The following is a 12,643-nucleotide window of genomic DNA, read 5'->3' on the forward strand; positions in this document are numbered from 1 at the left end:
GTCGCGCCGCTCCCTGTGTAGTAGCACCATCGCACTGCACCGGCGAAATTTCCGGGCCGCGTCCGGTTCTAGTTATTACTAGTTCAAGGAAGGTCGGAGGCTGAGAGCAGTGAGGACATTAGCTAACCTATAATTTCACGCCGAGCACACCTATGGTGAGGAGATACCGTTCTTCTATGCATGGAATATTTCAATTATTTGATTCACTTGCATTTTAAAGTCCACTTCATGTTTTTCTAGAAGTTACTGCTCTCAACATGCTCGAAAATATCACCATTCTTAGTCAATTGGCACCACCTGAAAAGGGGATCGTGACTGACCACCACTTCCCTACGAGCCGTCAGGCAAGCTTGCAGCAGCTCTGTAGCGATGTCCTCAACCACATCGCCGCCGCAAAAATTATGCGAGTCGCATTGCGTCCACCACCCACCAACGGCTACTTCCCACATCGGACAGATAGCACTCAGTTTCTCTATCGTTACGAACCATCTCATTGGTGGACTTCTGGGTTCTTCCCCGGATCCCTTTGGCTCCTTTTCGAGCGCTCATTACGTGTCAATCTTTCATTCTCATCGGACGAGATCCTTGCACAGGCACTGAAGTGGCAAAGAGGCATGGAACAGGAGCAATATAATCAGGAAACGCACGATCTTGGTTTCATGATTCTTCCTGCATTCTATCGGCATTACAAACACTTCAATAATGCTGCTAGCAAAGAGATTATCATCAATGCTGGCGCTTCGCTTGCCTCGAGATGGAGCGAAAAAGTGCAGTGCTTGCGCTCATGGGACACATGTCATACCAAGCGATTCAATTTCGAGAACAAAAACAAGGATTTCCTGGTTATAATTGACAACATGATGAATCTTGATCTTTTATACATTTGCTCAGAATTGACGGGAGATGAAAAGTTTCGGAGAATCGCGACCGCTCATGCTCATACAACGCTACAAAATCACTTACGTGAAGACAGCTCCACTTACCATCTTGTCAATTATAACCCGGAGACGGGAGAGGTAAAGGGTCGGTACACAATCCAGGGCTACGATGATAGTAGCTGCTGGAGTCGAGGTCAGGCTTGGGCGTTGTACGGTTATGCAACCGTCTACAAGTACACAAAGGACAGGAAGTTCTTAGATGCAGCAAATAACTGCACCAGATACTTTTGTGACCGCATTGGAAACACCCACGGTGCTGTGGTCTGGGACTTCGATGCGCCACGATCTCCGATCATTCTAGACACATCGGCCGCGGCCATTGCGTGTTCAGGAATGCTACTGTTATATCAGCTGACCGGTGACAGCCGCTATCTACCATGGGTAACGCAAATGATGATATATTGTTTGTCACAAACGTTAGCCCCCGACGGCAGCGATACAGTTCTCAGAGACGCTACTGTTAACAACAATAAAGACGCGATTGAACAATCTTCTCAAACAGGGCTGGTATATGCTGATTATTATTTGTTAGAAGCTGGGAATAGGTTGCTCGACATAGAACTGAACTAGACACAATAGATCAAGTTTATCTACTAATGGCTATCAACAAATAAAGTGAAAGTATTAAGATAATCCCAAGCTGCAAGTGTCTCGATCTTGACTCTTACTCTATGCCTTCTGGACTGCGTATTGTTTGACAAATTATGCTTCGAAGAAGCAGATTGAGACTCAGTAGCTGACCAATCAACTACCGATAGTACCACCGTACCAATATACCAATACTAAGATTGATATATAGTACCGTCTTTCGGAATAGATCCATTTGCCAGGAAAGCAGTAATGGCACCAGCTGTGTCACCCTGGAGCGAGAAGCTTGTGTGGCCGCTACCGTTTCTGTAGATACTGAATGCGGTGGGCATATTTGCCCGCATACCAAGGCCCCAAGGCGAAACTGTAGCTTCATCGTAGAACGAATTGACTAGCATCACTGGAGGAAGAGACTTTTGTCTTGTCAAGTTGAAATCTCTCGGTGGATTCAATGGTTTTACCGGCCAACCGGTACAGACGGTGAGTGCTTGAGAAACAATCCCCATGCCGCGAGAGTGAGGGGCGATAAGAGGTGTGACTGTCCAAATGTTTCGAAAATCTTCAACACTAAGCACTCGATCAGATCTGTCGGAGCATATAATAGCCAGCTCGGAGAATACTGTAGTATTAGTTTATTTATTTATTTATTTATTTATTTTATTATTAACGTCTACTAAGTAAGCTAATTATATAAGTCCTTATTTAAGTACTAAGATAGTAGAAGCTGCTAAGTTTAAATTAAGTATTTACTATATTTTAGTATAATAAAAAAAATAAAAAAGTATTAATTTATTTTATATATTTATTTTTATAAAAAGGGAGAGTATATAAGCTTATATCCTTTACTAATTTTTAAAAATCCTTATATTTTTATTATTAAAAAAATATTAAATATAAGTAATTTTAAAGTATACTTTTTTTTTTAATATATTAAAGAAAAAAAAAGCTATTATATAATATTTTATAAAGTATTTTTATATTTTTAATTTATTATATTTATATATAAGTTTAATATTATATTTAAATTTTTTATAATATTTTATAAAGTTTTTATATTTAAACTTTTTAGTTAATAATTTATATAAAATTAAATATAAAAAATATAATTTAAAAAATATAAAAAAAGTTTTATAAAGGCTTTATTTACTTATTTTATAAAACTTTAAGTAATTACTTTTTTAATTAATATTTTAGATTTTTTTATATTTTTTTTTTATTTACTTTTTAATAAAAGTAATAGTAAAATAGTTTTTTAAGTAATAAAAAAGTTTTAAATTTTTTTTTATTAAATAATTAATTTTTTTATTTTTTAATATATTTTTATAATTTAAAACCTAAGCTATTTTAATAATTATTTATAAAAATAGTTTTTAAATAATTTAGTATAACTTTATATAAGTTTTTTAAAATAAAGTAAAGGTTAGCTTTAATATTTTATTTATTATTATTAAATTATTATAATAAACTAGGTCCTATAGGTACTATAAATTAGCTATTCCTAAAGGATAAACCTTAGAATAGTTCTATAGTTTATATTAGTAAAGTAGTTAAGTTAGTAAATAAGTAAATTTATTACTAATTATAAAATAAAATATTTAAATATTTAATTTAAATACTATTATATTAATAATAACTAGCTATTTAAGTTTTTTAATAAGTAATATAAAGTAAACTTTTATACTTAGTTAATTTTAAGTTTATAAAGCTTATTTAATAAGTTAAATAAAATATTATTTATATAGCTTATTAAAAAAGTTAGGTAAGTATATTATTATTAATCTATTAGCTAATAATTAATTTAATTTTAGCTAACCTATTAGCCTATTATTATAACTTTAAGAATTAAGTTATAATATAATATCCCCTTTTTTATTAATTTTATCCTTAAGACCTTACTTAATTTAGTATAAATAACTTACTTTTTTCTTACTTTATAAATCCTTATTTTTATTTTTTTTTATTTATAATTTCTAAATAACTACTATTATAATATTTACTAAATCCTAGGGGCTAAAGATTAATAAACATATATAATATAGTAATCTTTACTTATTTATTTTATTTTACTTAATTAAAATAAATAAATATTTTACTTATAAATCTTTAGGTATAAAGTATTTTTTTTAAAAAGTAAGTTTTTTTATTATTTAGCTTATATTATTAATTAAAAGTCCTTTTATAATACTAAATAGCTTTTTTTTTATATAATTTTATAAAGTAGCTACTTAATATATTAAGTTAAAAATAGAAATTAAGGTAGTTAAAGAAAAGTATAAGTAAAAGCTTAAGTATTTTTATTTAGTTAATATAAAGGTTAAGCGCTTTTATAAAGAAAAAAAGTAATAATATTAAAAAATAATATATACTATTACATAAAGTATTAATAATTTAAAGGAGTTAAATAAAGTTAAGTATAAGGAGGTAAAAGTTATTTATTAAGCTATTATAATATAATTAGTAAAAAGTTTTTTTAAGGTTATTTTTATTTTTTTAAAATTAAAAAATTATTTAAAAATATTAATAATAAATCTTAAGCTAGTGTAATCCTTAGGCTTTAATAAAGTTTTTCTATTAGTATTATTAAGTTTTTAAAATACTTAATGAATTCCTATATTTTTTTTTTATTATATTTTATAATATTATTTATTATTTTCTTTTATTTTTATTATATTAATATCTTTTACTTTATATTTCTTTTTTTTCCCTTTAATAATAATTTTATCTTAAATAAATTTTTTAGTTTTTTTATTAATTTATACTTTTTTTAATAAAAAAATATAAAAAATTAAATATATATATTTTCTTTATTTTTTTTATTATTTTAAAAGTTTAAGTTTATAATTTATATTTTTAATTTTTCTTAAAATTTTATAAAGTTTAAGTTTCTTAAAGTTAAGTTTATTACTTAGCTTATTTATTTTAATATTTACTTATTTATTTCCTTATATATATTAATAAAGTTAAATTATATTCCCTTTTTATAAAGTTAATTTTTTAATCTTATATTTATTTATATATTTAATTATTCTTTATTAAATAAATTTAAGTTATTATTATAGTTTATTATATAATTTAATTATATCTTTTACTTTAATTATAGCTTTTTTAATATTTTCCCTTTACTTTAGTAAATAATAAGCTTTAGGTTTAAATCTATAGTTTAAGAAAAATAATAATTTTTTTATTAATTTTAACTTTATATTATTATATATAAATTATATAATAAAAAGTAACTTTATTTAGTTATTTTATTTAAAGTTAATATAATAATATAAATAAGTTTTAATTATTTAATTAATTTTTTTTATTTATTTATTTATTTATAAATAGTAAACTATATTAACTTTATAATTTATTTTTAATTTAACTATAAGTATTTTTTAAAATTTAAATATAAATATATTTTTTTTATTAAAGATTATATTTTTTAATAGTTTATAATTACTTATAATATATTTTATTATTATATAAGTTAATTTTTTTATATTACTAACTTCCTTAAATAATATAAAGTAAGTTATTTTTATAAATTTATTAATTATTATAAAAATATTATTATAAAATACTTTTATAATTAGTTTTTTTAAAAAAAGTAACTTAGTAATTAAGTTAAATAAAATTAATTTCTATAGTTATTATAGTATAAGTAATAATTATAATTATTTATATAGTTTATATTTAAAGCTTTTTATTTATTTATATATTATATATTTTAATATAACTTTTTATATTTATATTTTAATATTATTAAATTTAAAGTATTATTTAATTTATTATATAGTTTTTTTAATTTTATAATATTTATTAAGTTTATATATATAAATTAATTTTACTATTTTATTTTATAAATTTTTTAATACTTAAATAAGTTTATTTAGTATAAGGTATTTAATATTTATAAAAATACTTTTTAAGTATTATTTATTTTCTTAGTTTTTTATATATTTTTTTATATTATTAATAATTAAATTATTTATCTTAATTTAATATATAATATTAATTAATTAAATTACTAAGTTATTATATTAGTTTTTTTTTAATATTTAAGCCTTAACTTTTAGTATTTTTTAAAAATAGTTTAAGTATTTACTAAATATATTAACTTATTTATTATTTAATTTACTATAGTATTTAATAATAAACTTAAATTTAAAAAGTTACTTATAATACTTAATTTATTTATAAAATAGTTTTTATATTATTATAAAGTAAGTAATATTTTAATAATTTATAAAGATTATTATTAAAAATTAACTTTTTTTATAATAATATTTTTAATATTATTTATTAAATACTTAATATATAATTAAAAATTCTTTATTATAAATAAAGTATTTAAGTTTTAGTTTATATAGTTTTTTAAAAAAATAAATTATAAATTTAAGTTTTTTTTTATTATTATTATTAAGTTAATTAAGAACTTTATTAATTATAAAATTTAAAATATTAGTTTTAATTATAATAAGCTTATTTAAATTAAATATTATAAATACTAATATATTTATAAAAGCTTATTTAAAATAATTAAAAATTATTAAAGTATTTTATATAAGTTTAAATTTAATATTTTTTTTAATTAAATTTATAAATAATATAATAATTTTTAAAAAGTCTTTAATAAAGTATTAATAATAATTAATAAATTATAAAAAGCTTTATATTTACTTAACGTTTTTAAGTAGTTCTTAATTATTAATTACTTTAAGTTTCTTTAGGTTTATTTAAATTTTTCCTAAGGTAATAATATATTTTAAAAATATAACCTTTTATATATAAAAGTTATATTTCTTAGGTTTTATTAAAAATTTATTATTTTAAAGTATTTATAATACCTTTTTAATATATTTTTTATATTTTTCTAAGTTTTTAAAGTAAATAAAAATATTATTAAAATATATAATAATAAAATAATTTATATAATTTTATAATATATAATTAATTATTTTTTAAAAAAATACTAAAGTATTTATTAATTTAAAAAGTATTACTTAATATTTATAAAGTTTATATTTTATATAAAAGATAGTTTTTTATTTATTACTTTTTTTAATATAAATAAAGTTATATACTTTTTTAAAGTTTAATAAAATAAAAATCTTAGCTTTTATAAATTAATTTTTAATTTCTAAAATTAAAGGTAGTAATATAATATTTTTCTTAGTTATTATATTTAATTATTAATAATTTATAATAAGTTAAAGTTTATTATTTTTTTAAGTATAAATATAATTAAGTATTTTACTAAGGATTTAAAAAGTTTAATATAGCTTTTCTTTGATTAATCTTTAATTTATTTATTAAATATTTTAAGTTTAGTAATACTTAAGTTATAAATTTTATTAAATATTAATACTTTATTATTTATAAGTTTAATTTTATAATTTTATTAATTATATTTTAATAGTTTAGTATTTAGTTTTTTATTAAAAATTAATATATACTAAAAGTTTATTAATATATTTTTTAAATATTTTAGTATTTAATCTTAGTAGTATAGTTTTTTAACTTTTTATATAATTAAGTTAAAAAATCTAAGTTATTTTTTCTTTAGTTTTTTAATATATTTAATAATTTTTAAAAACTTTTTTAATTTTATAAATTATACTTACTTTATAATTTTTCTATTTTTTATATATTTTTTTATTTTTTTATATAATATAAAGATTATTAATTCTATTATTAAGGATATTATAGTATTTTATTAATCCTTTTAATTTAATTATAGTTTCGCTAATATATTAATTAATTAAGTATAAGGTTACTATTTTATATAACCTTCCTTTTAATTAATATTAAAGTTATATAATTTTAGTTAATTATATTTTAAAAATATATTATATTTTATAATATTTATAATATTAAATTTAAATATATTTTTAATTTTACTAAACTAAATTTTAAAATAATTAATTTTTTAGTTAATAATTTCTTTATTATAAATAAATAGTTATTTTTTAATATTTATAAAAATATATAGTTTTTCTTTTTTATAATTAATTAACTATAAATAATTTACTAATTAAGGTATAATATAGTTTATTATAACTTTAGAGTTTATATAAATAATAATAAGTTTTTTATTTAAAAATCCTAGTATTAAGAATTTTTATAGTTTTTTTCTTCCTAAAATAATATTTAAATTATAATAGGTTATATTATTAATATTATTATAGTAATTATTATTATTTTAAAGGTTATTATTATTTTATTTTTTATTATTAAGGTTAATTTTAATATTATTTAGTTTTAAAGTAATTTAATTTAATTTAGAAATTTAAATATTATAGTATTTATACTAAATATATTTAAATCTTAGGATATATTTATTAATAAGCTTATAATATTTTTAAAAAAAATTTTAATTAATTTTTAATATTTTAATATTAATATTATATTTACTAGTATATTTTTTAAAGTTAAAGCTTTATTTAATTAGGTTTTTTATAATATAAATAAGTATATAATATTAAAATTAATATTTTATATAACTATTTTTATTATAAAAGGTAAATTTTTCTTATTTATATTCTATAGGTTTATAATTCTTATATTATTCTTAAAGTTTAATTATAATATATTATTTATATAATAAAAGCTTATAATTTATAATATTAACTTTATTATATTAGTTTATAAACTAAATATTATTTATATAGTAAAAGGTTAATTTTTATAATTTAAGTTTAAAATATAAAGTATTTTTATTATTAAAGTATTATTAAAACTTCTTCTTTACTACTTAGATTTTATTATAAGTATAAATTATATTAATTCTAAGAATTCTTTTTTATTATTCCTAAAGATTTTATAATATAAAGCTTTTTAATAATATAATATTTAAAAGGTTATTAAATTTATTTTTAAAGTTATATATATAATATTAGTTATTATAAAGTTTATAAAATCTATAGGTTTTATATAGCTTATTTAAAAATAGTATTAATTATTTAATTAAATTAAAAAAAAGTAGTTTTTAATTTTTATATTTTATAAAAGGGTATATATTAAAAAAAGTATTAATTTAACGTTAGTATTTTTTATTATTTTTATAAAAACTTTATTTATAAATTCTTCTGCTTTTATTATAAGTTATTTTATTTTTACTTTTATTATTTTTTTTATTTAAAGGTTTTTACTTATAGAGGTATTTAAGTTCCTAAGGTTTTTATAATTTATAATTTAAATATAGTTTACTAATATTAAAGTTAGTATATTTTATATTATAATCTTATATTATAGTATTATAGTTATATAAGGAGGTTAAAGCTTATTAATTAAGGTTTTATTATATAAGTTATTTAACATAACTAAAGTCTTTTTATTATATAGCTTTATTATTTTATAAATAATATATTACTATAATAGGAATTTTATTAAGTATTTAATAAGCTTTTAAAAAAGTACTAAAGGTATTATATAAATTACTTTATTTTTTATATTTTTCTATTTATTTCTTAAGTTTTATAAATTTAGTATATTATTATTTAATTTCTATTATTTTTTCTTAAGTAATTTCCTTAAATATATTTAAGGTATTTTTTAATCCTTTAAAATATTATTTTAATTTTTATTTATTACTAAAGTAAGTTTAGTATTTATTATTATAATATATTAAAAAGTATAATAACTTATACTTTACTAAAGGTTATATAATATTAATAATTTAGTTTTCCTTAGGTTTTAGAATAAATATAAACTTTTTATTACTATCTATTACAGCCTGATCCAAGGTCAGAAAGGTACATTAAGAATATACTCCGGAAGAATATTAGATCTAGGCGATTAATTACCGTAGGAGTAATAATAAGACCGTAAGCTACTTTAAAGGGATTACTATTAATAAAATAATCCTATTTAAGGCTTACGATCCTAAAAGTAAGCTACTAGGAATAACTAAATATATAAGATTTTATTCTCTACGCTCTTTAAATAACTTAAATAAACAGTCGTTAATAAAGCATTAAGATTAAATATAAACTAAATCTTTATTATATCTTACTTACTTTATAATTATACTTACTTAAAGTTACTTTTTATCCTTTTTACTAATATAAACTAATTAACCTTAGCTTATTACCTTAGGAACTTACCCTATACTCTTTAGTATTAAGTTAAGACGTTATACATTAATAACTTTTATTTAAAAAAATACTAAGTTCCTTTAAGTAACAAACTATTATAGCCGAAGAAATAAATGCTAATATAAAAGGAGTTACCTTAACTACTAACCCTACTCCTATTCCTAAATCTATTTAACTTAAAAATATTAATAAAAACCTTACTTTTATTAATAAACCTAAGTAAAATAAATTTAAAAGGGATACTCTAAAAAAATATCTCTAAAATATATTTTATACTAATAAATAACTCCTTAGTATTTTAAATAATAAAAAAAAAAAGTTTAATAGCTTTAAAAAAAAAGACAGGGATATTATAAAGCTTAAATACCCTAGACCCTTTAACAAAAGTTCTAAAAAATTTTACCTATTTATTACTAAACTTTATTATTATATTTATAACTTTTTATAAACCTTTATAAAAAAAAAACTAAAGTTACTTTTACTACTATATACTTTAAAGAAGTTACTAAGAATTAGTTTTAATTATTTTAGGAAGACTATAAAAATAATAGCTTAATTAATAAAAAATCTACTACTATTATTTAAATATACTTAAGCATCTGCTACTTTAAATAAAAATTAATTAAAATATTCCTTAATATAGGAGAATAATAAACCTTAGAAAATAAATTCATTAACCTTAAATAAACTAAGAAGTATACTACCTATGTAATTAAGTTTAACGAAATAGCTTTATAACTTAAATAAAATTCTAAGCTACTAAAGAAAATATTTTATAATAGTCTTAAGTATAAAGTAAAGGAAAAAGTTAATGAATATTAATAAAAAGCTATTTCCTTAATAGAATTTTAATAAAAAGCTATAAATTAAGATAACCTACTGTTTAAACTTTATATAGAAAAAGGATAGAAAAACTATAGAAGTTATACCTTTAGCCACTAGGTAAATTAAAGTAAAAAACGTTATAATAAGATTACTAAAGATAATAGTAGAAAACTTAGAAAAATAGATTTAAATATTCTATAGCATAAGAAAAAGTTTAAGTACTATAATTATAGTAAGTTTAGCTATATAGTATAAAATTGCCGAGTACCTAAAAAAAAATATAAAAATAAAATCCTAAAACTAAAAAAAAAAGTCTATATCCTAGATAAAGAAAAACAATCCCTTAATTTATTATAATAAAAAAATAATAATTACCCTTAGTAAAAGGATAATACTAAAGAAAAGGAATTTATAACCTTACCTATAATTAACCTAGTTAAGACTTTTATAAATAAAAACTAGTAAACTTATAAACTACCCTAGTTTAGATAATAAATTAGTAATATTGTTAACTTTATAGGAAGTAAATTTAAAAAAATTAATAAACTTATTTAGTTTTAGTAATAAATTAATATTTATAACTTAAAATAAAATATTAAAACCCTTATATATTAAAAACTTTAGGATAGACTTATATAATAGTAATTATATAACAATAGTTAATAAATTATTATAAGCTTAAACGTAGATAAAATATAGGATCTTAGGGGAGACTATTAATAACTACCTTAAAACTACCTATAGGTTAATCTTATAAACAACAGTTATTACGAAATTTACTAAATAAGCTATATTACTTATTAATATATATACTACTTAAAATAAAAAGTAGAATATAATACCTTCCTATAAAGAAATTTAGTAATCTCTATTATAGAACTATATTATAAAGGATACTACAACGGATAGAAAATCACTTATAAATTTCGGGAATTATAAGTTATAATACTAAAGCCTTACTTAATAGTACCCTATGAATATAGAAACTATAAAAAAATAGAAAATTACTTAAGCTAATAATATACTATCTATTAAACCCTAAAACTTATTTAGTAGTATAATTAAAATAAAGAAACTAGAGTATATACCTTTAAATAATATAAATAATACTAAGAATAGGATTATATATAACATAAGAATAATAAGCTAAAAGCTTAGTATAATAAAGCTTTAGAAGAGAAATAAATTAAAGGATAATAACTAATAAACTAACTATATTAAATTAGGTTTAACTTTAGGACTTATATAGAAGTACCTAAAGAACTTTTTTAAAAATACTATAAATTCCAAAGAACCCCCAATAACCTATAAAATAATGGAATTACTTATAATATTTATATTAGGTAAATAAGACTTTACTATAGAGTAGTAGAATAAAATAACTATAAAAACTTATATTATAAATTATATATACTACGTAAAATTAAAAACTAATATTTAAAAAACTAAAACAGTCTTTAGATAAAGGGTATTATAAAACTAATAAAGAATTTATATTTTTTAAAAAGGAATATAAATATAATAGTAATAAAAAAAAGAAATACTTTAAAAAGAAAATCACTTTTATAATAATATAAAATAAAAAACTACTTAAAGTTATAGTAAACTTTAGAGTAAATAAGAACTATATATCAGCCGTAACTATAATATACTTATAAGTACTATAAAAATAAAAGAAAAAACTATACTAATTCCTTTATAAAAAAGGGAAATAGTTTAAATATAATAATAAATAAATTAAGAGATAGACTAATTACCTACATTTTAAAGTCTTTAATTAAACTACCTTAGTAATATATAATATTATTAACACCCTAAAATAAAATATTATCCTAAGTATACTATAGCTATACTAATATAAACCCTTAATAAAATAAAACAAAGGCCTAATTTATTAGTAAAATAATAAAAAAACTCTAAATTAAAAAGAGGACAGAGGGAGTTAGAAACCTTAACTCCTTAAGCCTAGAGAAATCCCTATGTAATAATAATAAAAATAAATAAAAGCTACAGAAGTTTATTATTTAAAATAGTTTACTAAAGGGAAATAAGACTTATATAAACTTAATTAATTCCTAGAACTTACAAAGGAACCTTAGGAAAAGAATTATACCTTATAATAATTAAAAAGAATAATTAAATAATATAAGAAATAAGGAGATATACCTAAGGTATTAGAAGTAATATTATAAATACTATTACTCCTTAATA

The 12,643-nt window shown here is 18.6% G+C and overlaps 1 protein-coding gene across 1 annotated transcript; it reads left to right on the forward strand.

Annotated features, from left to right (window-relative positions):
• Nucleotides 1-257: 257 nt before the first annotated feature.
• T069G_11562 (glycosyl hydrolase family 88 domain-containing protein) lies at nucleotides 258-1,508 on the forward strand (the record flags this gene model as incomplete). Its single annotated transcript, XM_056178767.1, has 1 exon — nucleotides 258-1,508. One exon carries the CDS (start codon nucleotides 258-260, stop codon nucleotides 1,506-1,508), a length of 1,251 nt encoding a protein of 416 aa, XP_056023641.1.
• Between the last annotated feature and the right edge of the window lie 11,135 nt (nucleotides 1,509-12,643).

Source organism: Trichoderma breve (genome assembly GCF_028502605.1).
Source record: "Trichoderma breve strain T069 chromosome 7 map unlocalized scaffold00008, whole genome shotgun sequence".
In the NCBI taxonomy this organism is placed as follows: Eukaryota; Fungi; Ascomycota; class Sordariomycetes; order Hypocreales; family Hypocreaceae; genus Trichoderma; species Trichoderma breve.